This window comes from Vanacampus margaritifer, chromosome 1, assembly GCF_051991255.1.
Source record: "Vanacampus margaritifer isolate UIUO_Vmar chromosome 1, RoL_Vmar_1.0, whole genome shotgun sequence".
Lineage (NCBI taxonomy): Eukaryota > Metazoa > Chordata > Actinopteri > Syngnathiformes > Syngnathidae > Vanacampus > Vanacampus margaritifer.
Window position 1 is genome coordinate 7,681,966 of NC_135432.1, and position 21,822 is coordinate 7,703,787.

General features: G+C 41.3%; 1 protein-coding gene across 1 annotated transcript; it reads left to right on the forward strand.

Annotated features, from left to right (window-relative positions):
* Window positions 1–1,191: 1,191 nt before the first annotated feature.
* On the forward strand, window positions 1,192–21,819 carry LOC144060015 (dynein axonemal heavy chain 12-like). Its single transcript, XM_077579103.1, has 71 exons — window positions 1,192–1,212; window positions 1,307–1,496; window positions 1,575–1,644; window positions 1,743–1,901; window positions 1,977–2,172; window positions 2,322–2,510; window positions 2,615–2,768; window positions 2,856–2,947; window positions 3,020–3,198; window positions 3,285–3,420; window positions 3,515–3,640; window positions 3,709–3,843; window positions 4,555–4,748; window positions 4,824–5,064; window positions 5,148–5,333; window positions 5,448–5,648; window positions 5,729–5,923; window positions 6,011–6,132; window positions 6,762–6,897; window positions 6,986–7,132; window positions 7,246–7,365; window positions 7,518–7,674; window positions 7,760–7,932; window positions 8,024–8,176; window positions 8,254–8,493; window positions 8,666–8,911; window positions 9,007–9,126; window positions 9,229–9,338; window positions 9,483–9,666; window positions 9,760–9,900; window positions 10,015–10,098; window positions 10,225–10,413; window positions 10,520–10,639; window positions 10,765–10,953; window positions 11,049–11,200; window positions 11,291–11,429; window positions 11,508–11,674; window positions 11,770–12,025; window positions 12,118–12,414; window positions 12,569–12,747; window positions 12,881–13,073; window positions 13,148–13,309; window positions 13,423–13,617; window positions 14,438–14,571; window positions 14,647–14,809; window positions 14,907–14,987; window positions 15,066–15,242; window positions 15,320–15,451; window positions 15,555–15,644; window positions 15,723–15,863; window positions 15,941–16,182; window positions 16,257–16,404; window positions 16,495–16,640; window positions 16,823–17,037; window positions 17,130–17,322; window positions 17,403–17,595; window positions 17,682–17,854; window positions 18,020–18,160; window positions 18,255–18,413; window positions 18,522–18,817; window positions 18,895–19,148; window positions 19,242–19,382; window positions 19,471–19,608; window positions 19,685–19,918; window positions 20,002–20,190; window positions 20,383–20,486; window positions 20,561–20,765; window positions 20,833–20,970; window positions 21,059–21,150; window positions 21,255–21,322; window positions 21,402–21,819. The coding sequence occupies exons 2-71, from the start codon at window positions 1,307–1,309 to the stop codon at window positions 21,590–21,592; spliced, it is 11,592 nt and encodes a 3,863-aa protein (XP_077435229.1). The 5' UTR covers window positions 1,192–1,212; the 3' UTR covers window positions 21,593–21,819.
* Window positions 21,820–21,822: the final 3 nt, after the last annotated feature.

Genomic DNA, 21,822 nt, shown 5'->3' on the forward strand with positions numbered 1-21,822 from the left:
TGTTTTACAAACAAAATAGAAATACAGATTTAACTCTTTTCTTGAGTAAAAGTAGGCTTTGAAATGTATTACAAACGGAAAAATGCTATTTACTGTCAGTTATTTTTTGTACCCATTTTGAAAACTTTTGAAATAGTTGAAACAGGCTTTATATATATATATATATATATTTTTTTTATTATTATTTATTTTTTATTTTATTTTATTTTTTTTTTTTAACATATTCCCATAACACATATTCCCATAATAACAATTTAAATAACAGCCACATTATCTAACGATAAAAAAAAAAAAACTTTTATAAAAAGTTTTGTTGTTGTTTTTTAGACTGGGAATAGATGACTGGTTGAATTTGGTGATTGTTTGGCTGGCACAATGTGCAACATATTTAACACACATCATCATTGGAGCTGAAAACATCAAATAGCTGTTTAAATAAGACCATGGATGGGCAATATAATAAATATCATTATTTACTGTAATTTTTCACACCGTGTCATCATACAGCAGAGGTTACTTAAAAAGTGACGAGTCTATTTTGAAAAACAGTAGAAAGTGCACAGTAGTAGATATCTGTTTTAAAATGTAGGCCGTAAAAGTTAAAAAAAAACAAAAAAACAACAACAACAAGCAATTATATCTGGAAAATATACTCAAGTACCTGAAAAGTACAGTCACAACATATTTTTACTTCATTCTTTCCCTTAATTTTAACATGCAACAATCTGAATGCCAGAATCATTTTCATTGGCCAAATATTTGAAAACACATTTGGACTTTTTCTTTTGGTATACTTTGAGTAACTTTAGTATTAGCACTATAGCAAAGGCACGCACGCACGCACACACACACACACAGAGAGGAAAAAAAACATTTAAATACAGATACACGAATGTACAAAGATTCATTGTGCTGCACACAGACTGTCAATCATTTTTGCAGGCCAATTGGCTTCCTGCAAAGTGGCAGCTGTATGGCCGCGTCCCAAGCAGTGGAAGCTTACAAACAGAACAAAGAGAGGGGGCGAGTTGTGCGCAGCCCATCACCGGAACCTCAACTCTCTCTAAGTGTAAGACGATATCCTTGCAGGATTCTCAAACTAATGTTCGCACAACTATCACAAATCATCAACATTAAGGGAAAAAAAGCCATTTAATGTGTTATATGTCAACATTTGCTTTACAGATGCAAAGTGAGGATCGGAAGCACAGGGTGAGTTGGTTGACTTTTTGAAAGCAAATTCCAGTTGTGGAGTATTATGCACTCATTCTAAAAAAAATTGAGACGTCTATTTTTGTGTATGCAGATGAATTACTTATTCTTGAGGCAGTGCGTAGAAAGTCGGCCAGTCATTCCCATCCCGCAGGAGTGGTTGGACACCATCGACGGTTCAATCCCCCCTCAACTTAAAGACAGCCCTCAGAAAAACAAACTCCTAAATCAGCTCCTTACAGAAGTCAGCGACAACTTCCACGATGTTATCATCAAACATACAGGTATTGACAATTAGCAGTGTGTGTGTGTGTGTGCTGTACTCCTACACTTTCTGAAAACACTACATGCGTTCATTTAAGTGGACACATTCCTGAAGGAGCCACAATGTGAAGAACCTCTTCCGGAAAAACAGACGTCTCTTCCACCTGAGTGAGTGTTTTCTGGCCGCATACGATTTGTCCTCAATGAATAAACAGTCATCAACGGAGTTTTTATGCGGCCTTAGTAAAATTGATTTTCTTTTGTAGTATTCTTGAATTTTCTAAATCACGACGTGAGAGCTTTATCACAAACCGGAAGCTGATGAGGGTAAATTTGCACATTTTGCATCCCGTAATGCAAATGATTCTTGAAATTGGACAGGCCACCTTTTCTTCAATGGCCTTGGTGGATCTTAGAGGATATCGGTATGTAAATGCAAAGAACGTCAAATAAGCAAGTACTCGTGCTGTTGGACAAAGTTGGACATTATTGCTGTGCAGGGCTTTGGGACCCGTTGATGGCAAGGAGTTGCATAAAGACCTGGCTGTAGAATGTGAGACAGCAGAGGAACAAATCATGAATACCTGGTTCCCCAAAGTCATCAATTTATTAACAAGTCCAAAAACACTGGGTTCAGTTAAAGAAGATGTCATGGAGTCCTTCTTTGACTGCGCCTGCACCCTCATCTCCAATCAGGTGGAGTTCTGCCGCTGTCCATAATTCAACATTGCTCTTTTGAGTTATTTTTGTCTTCAGCCTTACATTTTTATTTGATTCATTGACACGGTCGTTTTCTCCTTCATGACAAATTTCAATTTGATTTGTCTTTTCCGATTAATTCCCAGCTGAAAGCTCTGCTTCAAAGGAGCGTGGAGGGGTTTGTCTTCCCGTTCCATCCGGACAACTACCACTTCTTACCCATCTTTCATATGACCCTGACATTTCATGACGAACAGATGGGAATATACCCCACCTTACTGGAACTTGAAGCAGATGTTTTTGAAATTCTTAACGGCATTACAAATACTCTGCAGGTGAGCTCACGTGTAACAGATCGTTTTGTGCCAAATCCCCCCCCCCCCCCCGCCCCAATCTGCATATTGAAGTGTATTTATTTAGAGACGCTTTCGATCCATAGAAAGTGCAGACGGTTCAGTCATGGCTGGCAGAATCCACATCTGTGTTTGTGGATGCCAAGGCCCCTGATCACACGCTTGCTTGGGCTCATTTCACTGTATCGGCAACCGTGCGCAAGCATCTAGAAGAACCCGATCGATACTTTCAGAATTACGGTGATGGAAACACAATTTCAAATCATTTCATCAGCCACCTAATTATTTTTAGTCCGTGCTTTTCTAACATACTATATTATTTTGTAGTTGACAACTATGACTGGTTAGTCGATGGAACTGCTCAGACACGAGTTGAGACCTTTGTGGGACAAACTCACTCATTTGCTGAATATATTAAGGTGAGAATGCACAACTTCACAAGTGTTCTGGACAACTGCTTGCTGATGAATATTGGTGTGCGATCTTTGCAGCAAGTAGAGGAGTTCCGTGACTTGTCAAGGAAGCTTGGCAACCTCCCAGCAAAGGTTCACTTTCCAATGGTCCAAATGTCTTGTGAGGAGCTGAACCAGGGACTGTCTAAAAAAGCTGAAGCTCTTGCTGAAATACTCATCAGCAACATGAAAACTAAACACACAGAACAAAATCTACAGTGAGTCTTGCATTTTAAGTGGAACGTGTTCCTCCATGTTGAATAGGGCTTCTTTAAACATGGAACTTTTTTGTTTCTTTTGGAAGGATCATCTCAGATTTTGAAACCATCCGAGGAAATGCTTTGAATGTGCCTGAGACTGCAGATGACATGGCCAAAATTATTAACTACATTGAAACTACTAAGACACAGAGTATTGCGCTTCTTCATGAAAAGATAAAGGTATAATTCACAGATGTGTAACTGATTTTACAATCCCAAAAGCTTCTTGATTTATTGAGTCAGATCTTCTAATACTGTGGCTCTTATCCGTCAGAAAACCCACAGCAGGCTGAGCTACCTCTTAGATGTCCACATATTTGAACCGGAAGATCTCAAACTCAATTCAACTGTCTTTACGTGGCCACTGAAAATCCAAGAGGTGTTTAAACTCAGCGATGAGGTAATGCGGTCATTGATCCAAGATGTTCTTTTCAAGTATGTTCATAGAATGGAGATGTGTGTTTTCAGGTTTTGCAGGAGGCCAAGAGCAAAGGGGAGAAGGAGATGCTTGCTAAAAGAGAAAGGGTCACAGTTCATCTGGCCAAGTTGGAGCGAAGGGTTGACGAGTTCCCTCACTGCTCTGAGCTCGATATGATGCAGCAGGTATTGTGGATCATGTTTGCTCCACATTGGTGCTAGGTTTGACAAATGAACTGACCCAAATATCGATCCCGTTAGAGAACATGTATTTTTGTTCTCTTTTGCGTGTTTAAATAAATCAAAGTTGAGATTCTTGTGAAGAGGTTCCTTGCAAGGTTTATTGAGAAATTTTCTGATAACACAAATGAATTCACCCAAACAGTGATCTGTCCAAATGTGTGTTCTCCTAATGGAGCACACGGCACATTTATACAAAAACAGTGTTCACAGGAAATCGCTTCTCCCCTCCCTTCGCAGAGTTCTTGCAGGTGCAAAAATCTGATTAGACTTCAACAGCAGTATCCTAGCTCGTCCTTGAACTTTTAGACCGGATTACTGACGAACAGAAACTCTTTTAAACTTGATCAAACTATACTCCTTTAGATAAATAAAATAAACTTATTAACTTTCTCTTTTCCAGGCAAGAGAACAAAGATAACAAAAGAGAACAAAAGCATTATGCATCAAGCTATATTGAGTTGACATAATTACACCTACATCTACACAGCTATAACTAAATTCAAAACAGTTAGAATATAAATTGAAACAGTAAAAATGTTAACAATGTTAACAATCCCCATGGAGAGAAGTATAATACCTATAGATTTGATAACGGTCTGGTCATTTGCAGGTTTTGGCATTTCAACTATATTTAAACAATAATTATTTTGCTAGTACTTGACAGAAGTCAGGACAGTTCAGAACCTTCTTCAGGAGGCTGAGGAAACAATCATTGACATCCACAAAGACGAAGTGTTTCATCAGTGGGACCAAACGTCTTACCCAGAAGTGGATATCATCAGAGACAGTGTTGAACAGTACCACAAGTTGTTTGGACTCCTCCTAAAGTGGCAACGTGCAAAGAGCAGGTCTGCCTTCAGTCGTAGGTTACATTTTGTGATTTGTTTTCGGTATATAAACTCTAATATTCTCTCTGGGAATAGCTGGATGGACGGTTCTTTTGCTGACCTAGATGGCGAGGGAATGGAGGTCAAAGTAGACGAATTCTTCAGGGATATCTTCAAGATGTTGAAGCACTTCCAGCAGAAAAAGAGCATGAATATACAGGATACTAAAAAAACAACTGGATTGTCCAAAAGACGACGCGTTGGAGAAGATACAAACACGGATGACAGTCCTTCAGTCTTGTGCTCCACTGTATTAGAGCAGGTCAAAGAGTTCAAGGTATCCAGTGTACCGTTTATTTGAAGGTGTTCATAAAGTTTCATGATCATGCTTTCTAACTGCAAATGTTTATCATATTATAGAAGCACATCCCTTTAGTCTCGGTCCTGTGTAATCCGGGCATCCGAGATCGCCACTGGAAGCAAATGTCACAGATCGTTGGGTATGATCTCACTCCTGACGCTGGTACGACACTGCGCAAAGTTCTCAAACAAAACTTGACTCCTTACCTGGAAAGGTTCGAATCGATCAGTGCTTCAGCTAGTAAAGTAAGGATTCTTCAGTTTTTTTTTTTTTTTTTAAAGAACTTGTGCTAAAAACAAACTCCAAAAGACCCACCAATCGGTTTCATAACACATATCCTCCTTAATGCATCCATATAGGAGTTTTCCATGGAGAAAGCCATGAAAAGCATGGTGACTGCTTGGGATGGTGTTTCTCTCCAGCATCAGCCTTACAGAGACACTGGCGTGTCCATCCTGACTGCTTTGGATGAAATTCAGGCAATGCTAGATGACCAGATTGTGAAAACTCAGACAATGAAGAGCTCACCGTATATAAAGCCCCTTGAGAAAGAGATCAAGGTTACAAAACACACACAGTATAATGACAATATGTACAGTAAAGACTCTTGTAAATGGCTTTCCCCAAACTGGTGATTTAGATTTGGGAGGAGCGTCTTCTTCGTATCCAGGAAACCATTGATGAGTGGCTGAAGGTGCAGGCACAATGGCTTTACCTTGAACCCATATTTTGTTCTGCCGACATCATGCAGCAGATTCCAGAAGAAGGACGACTCTTCCAAATTGTTGACAAAAACTGGAAGGAGGTTATGAGGCACTGTGTTAAGGACTCAAAGGTGATTGGCAACATAAGTTATATGATTACAATGCAACCTGCTGATAACCAGTGATCTATTAATAGTCATGAAATTGTCTTCTACTAGCTTCTGGAGGCAACCTCAATGCCTGGGCTACTAGAGAAGTTACAAGAGTCAAACTGCCACTTAGACACAATTATGAAAGGACTAAATAACTACCTGGAGAAAAAGCGTCTATTTTTTCCAAGGTGAACAAAACAACATCATTTTCTTTCTTTCTTTGTGAATCCCAAATGTAAACAATAATGTTGGCATTGCTGCTTGCCACTGAAAGAGGAATAAAATTATTATGTCCTCTTTGCGTGTTCCAAAAATGAAGATAGATTTAATGTAAGAAAAATACACCTTTGCAAAAATGATTTAATAAAAAACAGAGAATCTCTGGACAAATAACAGCCTCTAATTCATCACTTAAACAGGTGGGATTCAGAGCGTCAAATGTAGCTCTTCCGCGTGCACAACTGTTTCTTTTTAGTTAAAAAGGCCTCCTCTCTTTCATTTGTAGACAAAACATACTCTCTGGTACTTTTCCGTGAGCGATGGCGAAAACAGAGTCAAGTGTGGGTGTTCAAAACAGATTCTGTTCTCAAGGACCAAATGTGTTTTCGCACAAAGCGCTGAGAAGGAACTTTTTTAGACTAAATAGTATGTCCCAGCTTAAGGTCAGCCTATACGAAGTCAACACCATCTGCTCTGCACAGGACACAAAACATTTCGGCAAGGTTAATATAAAGAATTAAAATGTTAATAATGTGTAACAATGGTTAATAAAATAAAATGAAGTATTAAAAATGTTATAATATCTATCACCACCCAGGTTCTTCTTTTTGTCCAATGATGAAATGCTGGAAATTCTTTCTGAGACCAAGGATCCACTGCGTGTACAGCCCCATCTGAGGAAGTGTTTTGAAGGTATTGCCAAGCTGGACTTCCTACCAAACCTTGATATCCAGGTAGGCATTCACAGTGTGCTTGCAACAGTACATGGAAACAGTACAGTTGGTTGATGGTCTGTACTTAAAGGCTGACTGTTTTACCCAGGCCATGTACAGCAGTGAAGGGGAGCGTGTTGAGCTAATCCAACTCATCTCCACAGCTGAGACCAAAGGAGCAGTGGAGAAGTGGTTGATACAGGTGGAAGACTTGATGATTCGCAGTGTCAGAAATGTAGTGGATCGCTCCAGAACGGTGAGATGACTTAACTCAAAATAAAAACACACACACAGGTCAGAGTTGTTTTTTTGGGGGGTTGAGTGAAGGCAAGCAACAAGTCAGTTGTATTAGAATTGTTGTCTTGACAGGCCTATGCTGAAACCCCGCGGAACCAGTGGGTGAAGGATTGGCCCGGGCAGGTGGTAATATGTACCTCACAAATGTTCTGGACACTAGAAGTGCATGAAGCCATCAGGTCAGGGACTGAAGTGAGTAAGGTTTCCAGAAAAGAAAGTTGATGAAATAATACTTTACCTTCACAAATTATCATCAATTGGTCTGACTTCTGAGCAACTTATTTGATTTAGTGACACCTTCATTTCACTAAAATGGGTAATGATGTCTTTGAATGCCTCTACAGGGTGTGAAAAACTACTTCCAGAAACTCCAGGTACAGCTGAATGAAATTGTGGGCTTGGTGAGAGGGGCACTACCAAAACAAACACGAATTACTTTAGGAGCACTGGTGACAATTGATGTCCATGCCAGGGATGTGGTTATGGAGCTCATTGAGCACGGTACGTCAATGGCACTATGCTGTTACTCTTTTTCCACTACTCTGTTCTAAGAAAATACAAGCCTATTTACATGCATTATTTATAGGCATAGAAAATGAAAGTGACTTCCGATGGTTAGCACAGCTTCGTTACTACTGGAGCAACGGGGATGTTCGAGTTCGCATCATGAACTGTGATGTTAAGTATGCCTATGAGTATCTGGGGAATTCTCCGCGACTGGTCATCACCCCACTGACTGACAGATGCTACAGAACTCTGGTATACACAACAGTGATTAGGAGTGTTTCTTGATTTTGTATTTCAATAATTGTTTTAGTTCCCGTCTGAAGTTCCCTCCCTGTGTTCACAGATTGGTGCCTTTTACCTCAATTTGGGTGGGGCACCCGAGGGTCCCGCTGGAACTGGAAAGACAGAAACCACCAAGGATCTAGCTAAAGCATTAGCTGTGCAATGTGTGGTCTTCAACTGTTCTGATGGACTGGATTATCTTGCTATGGGCAAAGTAACAGACAAATGTCATATCCGATTCATGATTTCTACTTCTAACAAAGCTCTTTGTGTTCTTCTGCATTTTCTCAGTTTTTCAAAGGATTGGCTTCTTCTGGAGCGTGGGCTTGCTTTGATGAATTCAATCGTATTGAGCTTGAGGTCTTGTCCGTAGTGGCCCAGCAAGTCCTCTGCATCCAGAGGGCTATTGAGATGGACTTGGAGTACTTTGACTTTGAAGGAACCATGCTCAAACTTAACCCCAACTGCTTTGTGTCCATCACAATGAATCCTGGTTACGCAGGCCGCTCTGAACTCCCTGACAACCTGAAGGTCTTCTTACTTAATCAATTAATACACATAGGCGTTTTTTCCCAAATGGTGTATCAGAAAATGTGTATTTAGATTTAGTATCACGTGGCTGTGAAATTAATCATCGTAATTTGATCACAACTTGCGTTTTTCTATTTATCTCAACATGGTGGTGTTCTTTTATGTTTCTCAGGTGTTGTTTCGAACAGTAACCATGATGGTCCCCAACTATGCTCTGATAGCAGAGATCTCTCTCTATTCATATGGATTCCTCAATGCCAAGCCTTTGTCAGTCAAGATTGCAATGACTTACAGGCTGTGTTCAGAGCAGCTTTCCTCCCAGTTCCATTACGATTATGGCATGAGGGCTGTCAAAGCTGTACTTGTGGCTGCAGGAAACCTCAAGCTCAAATATCCAGACGAAAATGAGGACATACTGGTACTTGTGCTGAGATTTAGACAACCATCGGTTTCTATTTTGTCCAAACATCTTTGTTCTATTTCACTAATTTCATTTTCTGTGTTAACGTTTAGCTTCTGAGATCTATAAAAGATGTTAACGAGCCTAAGTTTCTTTCACATGATATTCCACTGTTCAATGGAATCACCAGCGATTTGTTCCCCGGCATCTCCCTTCCTGAGGCTGATTATAAGGTAAGCTATATGAGTGTCTTACTTATTTTTGTCTTGTCCCATGCAGATTCATATACAGTATATCATAAACTGCAATATAATACATGGTCTTGTCTTCTGAAGTTGTTTTTAGAAGTTGCTACAGAGTGCTGTAAAAAGCACAATGTACAGTCAACCCAGACCTTCTTAGGAAAGATGATCCAGACATATGAGATGATGATAGTCCGGCATGGGTATGCTACTTTTAAAATTCCAGGTTACCTCACTTGAACGATTATAATTATAATTATTTCATATTTTGGACTAGAAAAGTACTGTACGTATGTCCCATAACTCGGATCAACAAGACATTGCAAGTTCCAAATTTTATGCTTCAGGTTCATGCTAGTGGGTGAGTCATTTTCGGGGAAGACCAAAGTGCTCCATGTTCTTGCTGACACACTGATTCTGATGAATGAAAAATGCTACGGAGAGGAAGAAAAGGTCATCTTTAGGACATTGAATCCAAAGGCAATCACCATGGGACAACTCTTTGGACAGTTTGATCTTGTTTCTCACGAGGTGGGCCTGCACCTTGTCTCGTCATGTATTCAATGCACACATTTTTTTTTATAAAGCTCTTATTGTCTGCTTGTCTTTTTTTTGTTGTTGTAGTGGACAGACGGGGTTGTAGCCAACACATTTCGTGAGTATGCGTCGGCTGAAACACCAGAGCGTAAATGGGTGGTGTTTGACGGACCCATAGATACATTATGGATTGAAAGTATGAACACTGTGCTGGATGACAACAAAAAGGTATATATATATATATATATATATATATATATATACATAAATCATGTTTGGGTGTATGTTTTAAATAGCGATTTATTATCTGTATCATCTTTCTTTTCTTTTTTTACGTTATAGTTGTGTCTGATGAGTGGAGAAATTATTCAGATGTCCAATCAGATGAGTCTAATTTTTGAATGCATGGATCTCTCACAAGCCTCTGTAAGTTTGGAGTGATTGAATAACTCCTAAATATGTTTATTTAAACTGTCGATTGTGAATTAGCATTTCATGCTAAATCTGATGTAACGATGGCATCCTTTTGAAAATGTGTCTTTCTAATGGCAGCCTGCCACAGTCAGTCGATGTGGTATGATCTACATGGAACCATCTCAATTGGGCTGGGAGCCTTTAGTTCTCTCCTGGATGAACACACTTCCTGAGGTTTTGCAAAGTCCTGACCATAGCAATCTGCTGCTAGGACTCTTTCACTGGCTGCTGCCACCTGCCTTCAGGATAGTGCGTAAACACTGTAGAGTAAGTATTACCAAACCATGGACTAACAAAACCCAAAGGCCAAAGGAATTTTTCACTAGTTTGCAACAAAGGGAATATTGTCATGTCATTACCTTTTTGTTAACAGGAAGTTGTGCCCACAACCAACTGGAACACTTCTGTGTCCTTATGTAGACTGTTTGAGATGCTGCTAATGGAACCACTCAAGAGAGAGAAAAACGCTAAAACTATTCGCACCTGGATCATGGTACAAATATTTATGATTTGTCACAATATTGGTTATAAATTAGCAAAAATGGCCTGAAGGGCATATTTGCTTGACATATATTTCTATTGACTTTTGTACACTGGTTGTGTAATTTGGTTTTGTAGGCAGCCTTTTCCTTCTCGCTGGTTTGGTCTGTGGGTGGCAGTTGTGATTCAAACAGCAAGGAGAGGTTTAGTGAGTTCATCAGGGTTATAGAAGATGGAAAATTAGCAGATCATCCAGTTCCTGATATTGTGGGCAAATGGGAGTGCCCAGTGGATGAGAAAGGCCTGGTGTATGACTATTTCTACGAGGTACCACTGAATTACATCATTAGGAAGCTTTTGTCTTTTAAATCTTTATAAATGTATAAACACTCTTGTGAAGTCTAATCTAATATCTTGTTCAGTTTAAAGGAAAAGGCAAATGGGTTCACTGGAACGATGCCATCAAAAATGTCAACCTCGGGGATAAAAACACCAAAGTTCAGGACATCATTGTTCCGACCATTGACTCTGTTCGCTACACCTTCCTAATGGACATTTGCATCACCTATGGAATGTGAGTATGTTTGTATTGTCACAGACATATATGAAGGGTAGGAATTTGTCCAATTGTGTTAATTGTTTTAACATTGCTTTCTCTGCTCAGGCCTTTGCTGTTGGCTGGCCCTACTGGCACTGGAAAGTCAGTGTATGTAATGGAGAAGTTGATGAACGGTCTGGACAAAGACCTCTTTTTACCCCTCTCAATCAATTTTTCAGCCCGCACCACTGCCAACCAAACACAGGTCAGTTGGAGCCACTGATGAATATGAATGTTCTTGCAACTTTGACTGGCCTAATTCTTTACCTTTTGTGTTTTGCAGAACATCATCATGGCCAAATTAGATAAGAGACGGAAAGGTGTGTTTGGCCCTCCCATGGGAAAGAAATACCTCATATTCGTAGATGATGTGAATATGCCGGCACTGGAACAGTTTGGAGCTCAGCCTCCCGTGGAGCTTCTTCGACAGTTTATGGATCACAGGAAGTGGTATGAGCCATTGCCACCTCAACACCAAACAAAGAAGGACATTGAATAGAAGAAAACAGAATGTACTGCTTGAGTAATCAATGATTTTCTGGCAGGTATGACCTGAAGGATACGTCCGGTATCAAATTAGTTGACATCCAGATCATTACTGCCATGGGTCCTCCTGGTGGGGGGAGGAATGCTGTGACGTCTCGCTTCCTACGCCACTTCAACATTTTTGGCATCAATTCTTTCAGTGATGAGACCATGGTTCGCATCTTCTCCATTATGGTCACATTCTATCTAAAAAACAATGAATTTCCACCGGAATATTTTACTATCGGCAGCCAAACGGTGACAGCAACCATGGAAGTGAGTCCTCCGGATATGACCAATACACTCACATTTCTGTCAACTAGCACTTGTTTTTCCAATACTTGAGTTTTCTTAATGTTTTTCCAAAGGTCTACAAGCAAGCCATGGAGAACTTGCTTCCGACACCAGCCAAGTCTCATTACACTTTTAATCTGCGGGACTTCTCGCGTGTTATACAAGGATGCCTGCTTGTGAAGAGCAAATCTCTGGAGAACAAACGGACTATGATTCGCCTGTTTGTCCATGAGGTCTTCCGTGTCTTTTATGACCGTCTGGTGGATGACAAAGACCGAGCGTGGTTCTATCAGCTGATGACCAAGATCCTCAAAGATCACTTCAATGAAGCCTTTAAACAGGTGTTTGATCACCTGAGACAAGGCCCAACAGTACGTTGGCTTTTGTTTTTTGCTGTTCTGATTGTGAATTTAGATTTGGGTTGCTCAGACCTGTCTATTTATGATGTCTAAGATCAAAATTGGTGATGTTTCTAAAAATGACGTAAGGTTGAAAGCAATTTTAATTTGGGATGTTTTTTGTCAGTTGGTCGAGCAAGACATGCAGAATCTATTGTTTGGCGACTACATGCAACCCGACCTCGATATTGAGGATCGCTTGTATGCCGAGGTGCACTCTGTAGAAAGCTTTGCTGAGGTGGTGGAATCATGTCTTGTTGAATACAACCAGATGAACAAGAGCCGCATGAATCTCGTCATCTTTCGGTAAAGTATAATCGTAAAAAAAAAACTACAGCATTCATTAGTGTTTTTAAGTACTCTTCTTTTTAAAACATATTTTGATAAATTAATGAAATGTTGGTGACATTGCATTTTCAAGACATTATGTCTGATGTAGCTATGTTTTGGAGCACCTGTCCCGTATAAGCCGCGTGTTGAAGCAGCCAGGAGGAAACGCCCTCCTAGTAGGAGTGGGAGGCAGCGGACGCCAGTCCATCACTCGTTTGGCCACGTTCATCGCCAAGATGAATCTTTTCCAGCCTGAGATCTCAAAGAGCTACGGAATGGTTGAGTGGAGAGATGACCTCAAGGTTGGCGCATTATTTATTTATTTTCCTTTTGAGGTTTGCTCTCTGATATAGCACAATTGAATTTGATATTACAGAAACTGCTCAGGGATGCAGGAGTGAAGGGTCAAAGAATCGTTTTTCTGATCACTGATGCTCAGATCAAAGATGAGGCTTTTCTCGAAGATGTAAACAGTGTCCTGAACACAGGAGAGGTGCCTAATCTGTTTGCTACAGATGAGAAACAGGATATCATTGAGGTTTGACGTGAATTAAAGTACTTTCTACTCCTCAGTACTACGTAATTGCTGGAATGTGGTTCTTGTCTACATCACCATTTATTCATGTAATCTCATTCTCTTCCCATTTCCAGACATTGCGTCCTATTGCCCAAAGGAAGAATAAGAGTTTAGAGTTGAGCTCTTTAACTCTGTTCAACTATTTTGTGGCACGCTGCAAGGAGTACATGCACATCGTTGTGGCTTTCAGTCCTATTGGTGACGCCTTTCGCAATCGCTTGCGCCAGTTTCCGTCCCTTATTAACTGCTGCACCATTAACTGGTTTCAGGTACTAAATATGCATGACCAACTGGAGTTTTTATTTGAAACAAGTCATGGTAAACAAATGTAGAAAGTAGTGAATGTTTGTTGGCAAATTGACACATTTTTACCTGCACCTTGTGTTTTGTGGAAAACACTACTTCACCTTTATATTTTTATGTAGGATCGTGAGTGATTGGCGGTAACAATGAATACACAGAGACTGATTTACTGCGCTAGAATAATTGTGCCTTTTATTCCCCGCAAACAGCAATCTACACCTGGACTGTGCTAGAATAATCATATGTTGTATTCCCCGCAAACAGTAATCAACACCTGTGCTGTGCTAGAATAATTGTACCTTTTATTCCCCGCAAACAGCAATAATTACAACTCGATTTGCTAGAATAATGGTGCCTTTTATTCCCCGCAAACAGCAATCAATACACTACAACGTTAAGCAGCATAATATGATCATCAACAGCGCTTACCTTGACACTAGACCGGAGAGCCCACGGTCCGGGTAGAACGAGCTGCAAAACGGCTGGGCAATCGTACGTATTACACAGCTGACTCTGTCCGGACCGTGTGCCGCTCCGTCTTTTATTCGTTAGCGTGAGAAACCGGGCTAGCCAAGCCCTTTCTCAGACACTTTCGAAAACATGTTTTGCGAAACAGCGAAGGCTGTAGTATAAACAAGGAAGAGTTCCCAGGCTGATTCCGCCCTTTATTTACAAATTGTTGGGCACCTGGATTCGTTACAACAGTTCAGGACAACAACATATCCTTATATAAGAGGTTACATGAGGACATATCAAACCATGGTTATTTTCCCTTCACCTTGACAGCCATGGCCGGAGGAGGCTCTTGAGCGGGTAGCCAACTCTTTCCTGAAGCAGTTGGAGATGAAAGAAGACGAAAGGAAGGAAGTCATACCTATTTGCAAAATCTTTCATACTTCTGCCACTCAGCTTTCAGAGAGGTATGTATAACATGACGATTAAAAATAAGAGTTTATGCAGTATATTGGCTTCGGGCTGTACCATTTCTTTTGCAGATTCCTTTCTGAGCTAGGTCGCCATAATTATGTTACACCCACATCCTATCTGGAGCTCATGGCAGCTTTCAGTCAGCTCCTCACAAAGAAAAGAGATACTGTCATGAAGGCAAAGAGGAGATACACCAATGGTCTGGAAAAACTAGCCTTTGCTGAGTCGCAAGTACATGATATATGCTACTATTTGATTTGATTCTTTATTTTTATCACAAATGTGTAAGGGTTTAAAACATTTTTTTTTTAACATTGTACCTCTGAAGGTTGGTGAGATGAAACTGGAGCTGGTAGACTTACAGCCCAAATTGGAAGAGGCACAGGTGGAAAATGATAGAATGATGAAGGTGATGAGATGAACTAGCATCAATTCTGTTTTATAAAAATTGACACAATTATGCAAAGCCTACTGTGATGACACGCAGGTAATCGCAGTGGAGTCTATTGAGGTGGAAGCAACAAGTAAACTTGTGCGTGTTGAGGAGGAGGCCACATCTGTTCAAGCTGCTGAGGCTCAAGCTCTTAAAGACGAGTGTGATAGTGAATTGGCTGAGGCCATCCCTGCCTTGGAGGAAGCAATCGCAGCTTTGAACACCTTAAAAGTGAGAATCGTGACCGGAACAGCTTCAACCTTGCTTGTGACTTTCTCTTTGACCTTCAGTTATCGTCTTGGTTGCAGCCTGCTGACATCACGGTTGTGAAGTCCATGAAAAACCCTCCCGCTGGAGTGAAGCTGGTGATGTCAGCTGTGTGTGTAATGAAGGGAATGCCTCCAGATAAGGTGGCAGATCCTGCTGGGTCTGGAAAAAAGGTTTGTCGCAATGAAAATGAATTTCCAATGGGAAAGAAAACGCGTTTGCATGTAAGTATCAAAGTGGCATTTGTTTTACCATTAAATTTTCTTAATTGCTTAGGTCTTGGACTACTGGGGTCCAAGCAAGAAGCTGCTAGGTGACATGAACTTTTTAAGGGATCTTAAAGAATATGATAAGGACAATATTCCTGTGAGTTTCAATAAACTGTCTTTTTGCAATGCGTTGAGAAGATACCTTCAGTTCATCTTTCCGTTTTCTTTATTACAGGAGGAATCAATGCAAAAGATCCGTGCTACCTACATGACTAATCCTGACTTCAGCCCTGCTAAGGTGGCAAAAGCCTCTTCAGCAGCAGAGGGCCTTTGCAAGTGGATCAAAGCAATGGAGTCCTATGACAGGGTGGTAAAGGTGTGACTTTGTTCCTTTTGCGCAAAACAATGAAATGAAACTTGTGCATCCAGGCATACTCGCCTCTGTGTTTTTAGATTGTGGCTCCCAAAAAGGGCAAACAAGCAGAGGCTCAGGCGACCCTGGCTGCTGCTATGGCCGAGCTATCAGAGAAGCGAGTCAAACTAAAGGAGGTTGAGGACCGTTTGGCTGACCTAAAAAAAACATCTGAGGAGAAGACAGAGGAAAAAGCCAAGCTAGAAGCCCAGAGGGATTTGTGTCAACAGAAGTTGGAGAGAGCTGAGAAACTTATCGGTGGTCTGAGTGGGGAGAAAACAAGGTCATGAAAGGCTCAACATTATTTTTGCAGTATGATTACAGCAATTACCAAGAAGTAAACGTCTTTTTTTTCAGATGGTCCAAGGCTGCTGATGATCTGCAAAACACATACGACAACCTTACCGGAGATGTCCTTATCTCTGCTGGTGTCATGGCCTACCTGGGTGCTTTCACTGCTAACTTCAGACAGGACTGCATCAGTCAGTGGATCAAATTGTGTCAAGTAAGTCTTTGAATTCCTTTGTTGGCAAACAAAGTATTTCTCTTCCATTTCTAACATGTATGTTCTCATCATTTTACTTTATCTCTCTAGTCTAAGAGCATTCCATCATCTGACGACTTCTCTCTCAGTAAGACCCTGGGGGATCCCATTAAGATTAGGGCATGGAACATCGCCGGCCTTCCTACTGACTCTTTCTCGATTGACAATGGTGTCATTACCAGTAATTCACGTCGATGGTGAGAAGCTTTACACAGACTAAGGCAATTCAATGGCTGCATTCCGCACCACCGCTAACTTCAGTCAATTACAAAGCCAGTCGGAAGGAAGAGTACAAACATAATTTCTCTGCCTTTATGGTATTGTGAAACATTTACTCATTCAGTCCCAGGACTGTCCTCATGTTGCCATGCTCTTACAGGCCCCTGATGATTGACCCTCAAGGTCAAGCCAACAAGTGGGTGAAAAATTCAGAGAAAGAGAACAAGCTGCACATTATCAAATTAACGGATGATGACTACATGAGAACCTTGGAAAACTGTATTCAGTTTGGAAGCCCTTTGCTACTCGAAAATGTAGGAGAAGAACTGGACCCCTCTCTGGAACCTCTTCTCCTCAAACAAACCTTCAAACAAGGTGCCAAAAATGGGGCATTCTGGCAAAAAGGCCACCCGAGATTGAAAACTTCATGTCAAAATGATAACTGTCGTCATGCTTGTTTCACCCAGGTGGCGTGGAATGTATAAAACTGGGGGAGAGCATAATTGAGTACTCCCGAGAATTCCGCTTCTACATCACCACAAAGCTGAGGAACCCTCATTATCTACCAGAGCTGGCCACCAAGGTGTCTTTGCTCAATTTCATGATCACCCCAGAGGGCTTAGAGGACCAGCTGCTGGGGATTGTGGTTGCCAAGGAAAGGTACGACATATTTGACTGAACATTCACTCAAATCTTTGGTCTTTTTATGCAAGCTTTGTTCTTCTTCGTTTGCTTTGCAGGCCAGAGCTTGAGGAAGAGAGAAATGCTCTCATCCTACAGTCAGCTGCAAATAACAGGCAGTTAAAGGAAACTGAGGACAAGATCCTTGAAACACTTTCATCCTCGGAGGGAAATATTCTGGAGGATGAGAGTGCCATTCAAGTCCTAGACTCTGCAAAGATCATGTCCAATGAAATTACAAAAAAACAAAAGGCAAGTACAAGGCTCAACATAAGCGATCTCTGTTACTGATGTGATGATTCTATTCTTTGACTGCAATGTCTCAATGAATTTGCCAGATTGCAGAGGAGACTGAGATCATGATAGCCGAGTCTCGAGAGTGTTACAGGTCTATTGCCAAGCACTCGTCTGTCCTGTTCTTCACCATTGCTGACCTGACCAACATCGACCCAATGTATCAATATTCTCTCACCTGGTTTGTCAACCTCTATATAAACTCGATCCAAGACAGGTCAGTGATGCACACAATCTTTACTCGGTAATGAGTGCAATAGGATCATACTGATAACACTTATGAGCCTTTTTCTATTGCCAGTTGATGCTCAGATTTCACAATGCTTACATGTCAAGCAATTGGAGTGTGCTGCACTGAAAAACCTCTCCTGTTTTTATTTAGTAAAAAGTCCAAGATTCTGGAAAAGAGGGTCATGTACCTGGTGGACTACTTCACCTATAACTTGTTCTGCAATGTCTGTCGCTCTCTGTTTGAGAAGGATAAACTTCTCTTCTCCTTCATCCTCTGCTGCAATCTGCTTCTGTGAGTGTCACAAACATTATAGGGATGAGAACAGACTCAGTTGGTTCATTCTTTTGCCTGGTACCAATAAAACAAATACTGACATTTCCATCAGAGCTAAAGATGAGATTGAGTACACAGACTTGCTCTTCTTGATGACGGGAGGTGTGGGCCTGCAGAACACGCTTGCTAATCCTGATCCCAGATGGCTCCAAGATAAGAGCTGGGATGAGATTTGTAGAGCCAATGAGCTTCCTGGCCTAAAAGGAGTCAAGTGAGAAAATGATTCATATTCATTTTTATTTCAGTTCTATTGGCTTTGAGTAAGAATATTATTCAACATTTTTGAAACGGTTTCACATTAATTGTGTTTATTCCACAGAGACGCTTTCATTGCAACCCCAGAACTTTTCCAGCCTATTTTTGACAGCAAAGAACCTAGCATTGTTCCTTTGCCCTCACCCTGGGATAATAAACTCAATGAACTGCAGAAGATGATCATTGTCCGTTGTCTCAGGCCTGACAAGATTGTGCCCGCTGTAACCAATTATGTCATAGTTAAGATAGGGAAAAATTTTGTTCAGCCTCCTCCCTTTGACCTAAGCAAGAGCTACAATGACTCCAACGCCACCATCCCACTAGTGTTTGTGCTTTCTCCTGGTGCTGATCCCATGGCTAGTAGGTTCTGCACTTGACTTTTGAAAGGTCATGTCGTGCTGACACTCAAAGATTCATGATACATTAACGCTTCACAGGCTTATTGAAGTTCGCAACTGACAAGGAGATGGGAGGGAACAATTTCCAGTCAATTTCTCTGGGGCAGGGCCAAGGACCCATTGCTTCCAAAATGATATCCAGCGCCATGCAGAATGGGACATGGGTGTGTTTGCAGAACTGCCATCTGGCTGTGTCCTGGATGTCCACCCTGGAGAAGATCTGCGAAGACTTTACTCCTGCAACATGCCACGAAGACTTCCGACTTTGGCTCACAAGCTACCCTTCGCCCAAGGTAAAGTGCAACCTGATGATCTGTATGCCAATTTGTACAACAGTTTGGCTTTACCTAGTTTGGGCCCTGAAGCTGCCTCCTCTCTGAAACCAGTTTCCAGTGACCCTTCTGCAGAATGGAGTGAAAATGACAAATGAGCCCCCGACAGGATTGCGACTAAACATACTGCAGTCGTACATGTCAGATCCTGTTTGTGACCAAAACTTCTTCAATAACTGCACAAATAAAGAACTGGTGAGTTAGGGGGTTCTGATATGATTTGACCACAATGGAGTATATTCAGGTTTATTTCTTACATCAATTCAACTGGATTGGCTGTTAGGTCTGGGAAAAGCTCCTGTATGGCCTGTGCTTCTTCCATGCACTTGTTCAGGAGAGAAGGAAGTTTGGCCCACTTGGCTGGAACATTCCTTATGGCTTCAATGAGACTGACCTTCACATAAGTATCAGACAGCTCCAGGTAATCATTATCACTCATAAAATTGCTCCCATCACATGCATCCTAAGGCATGTATGTCCTCTGTCTTCCTCTATAGTTGTTTATCAATCAATACGATGAGGTGCCCTTCGAGGCCATAACTTATCTGACCGGAGAGTGCAACTATGGTGGACGCGTAACTGACAACTGGGATCGGCGTCTCCTGAACACCATGTTGGCCGACTTCTACAACAGAGATGTTGTGGATAAACCTTCTTTTCCTTTTTCACCTAGCGGTGAATATGTTGCCCCTCCTAAATCTTCCTATGACGATTATCTTCGATTTATTAGGGTAAAACATTATATCATAAATGTCATCAGTAGTTGGTTTGTGAGACTTTCAACAGCGTAACAAAACCTTTTGTGACATACCAGGAGCTTCCACTCACCCAGCACCCAGAAATATTTGGGATGCACGAAAACGTGGACATTTCCAAGGACCTGCAGCAGACCAAGGTGTTGTTTGATTCGCTGCTTCTCACCCAGGGAGGAGGCTCTAAGGGAGGGGGTAGCTCTGGGAGTGACAATGCATTGTACGACATAGCCAGTGACATCCTCACTAAGGTATGATGGATCGGATCATATATTTTCATTTGTCCATTTCAATGTGTTGTACTGGTTTGCCACTGACAGACTGAGTTGAGGCGCATCTTGTTATGAAACTAGATTTTTTAATGGAGTGGATGTAGACTTGACTTGTTGTAGACTATGCCATACATATTATAAGTAATAATGGTGTTTATTTAATCTCATCAGCTTCCAAATAATTTTGACATCGAAGTATCGCTCAATAAGTACCCGGTGCTCTACAAGGAGAGTATGAACACTGTGCTTGTCCAGGAAATGGAGCGCTACAACACGTATGGACTAACACACTTTGTATAGAATTTGATGTGGAGTCAACAACCTCATCTGACCTGTTTTTGCTTCTCAGGCTTTGTAGTACCATCCGTGTGAGTCTTCAGAACTTGCTAAAGGCCCTCAAGGGTTTAGTGGTGATGGATGCAGAGCTTGAGGGAATTGCAAATAGTTTGGCAGTGGGCAAGGTTCCAGAGCAATGGGCCAAGCGCTCGTACCCGAGCCTCAAGCCCCTGGGCAGCTACATTAATGACTTTCTCACAAGGCTCAAGTTTTTGCAGGTGAGTCACAACGGTCTCGACCATTAGGATGTCCTGTCCATTTCACATGAATTCTGTGTGCCCATAGGATTGGTTCGACTTCGGGAAGCCCAGTGTGTTCTGGCTGTCGGGATTCTTTTTCACCCAGGCCTTCCTAACGGGAGCTACGCAGAATTATGCCAGGAAATACAATGTTCCAATTGACCTGTTGGGCTTTGATTTTGAGGTCAACACACACTTTTCCAACAGTCAGTCATGAGCATAAAGACTTATTTTAGCTATTCCATGTGTGATGTTGTGATTCAATCCATCAGGTTCTACCAATTGAACAGTCAGCCACGCCCCCAGAAGATGGTGTCTACATTAATGGATTGTTTCTTGATGGGGCTCGATGGGACAAAGAAAGGTGACCACATAAGGGTCTTTTACATGAATGATCATCATTTGAAGTGCAAGTTGTCCAATTGAAAAGTAACCTTCAAAATCCAATTGTGTTGTTGCCATCATCAGAGGAGTTTTAGTGGAGCAGTATCCCAAAATCCTATTTGACACGATGCCCATTATCTGGATAAAACCCAGTACGTATGCAAAATGACAAAACAGGCATTTTTTTTTGTCAGTCGTCATTTTATTTGCCTCCCTTTCTCCACCATGCAGCACAAGACATTCCAGATGAATCTGACAGTTGCTACGTTTCTCCTCTCTACAAGACCAGCGAGAGGAGGGGCACCTTGTCCACAACAGGACATTCCACCAATTTTGTCATTTCGATGTTGTTGCCCACCGCCAAGCGTCCACAGCACTGGATCAAGCGTGGTGTGGCGTTACTTTGTCAGCTTGATGATTGACAGAATCCCAGGCTGTCAAAGAGGATTTATTTTGACTTTAAATGCTGTACAGTTCAAATAAAGCAAATATGAACAGGTGAGTTACTTTGTGTATGTGCAAGCACATACCTTTCTAATAGAGCATATCATTGAAAATAAAGTATGATCAAACTAGCATTACTTGTTTTTATGGAAGCAAGCTAATGTTACAAATTGTGATGCAAATAAACCTGGGATAGTTTGGCCTGCAA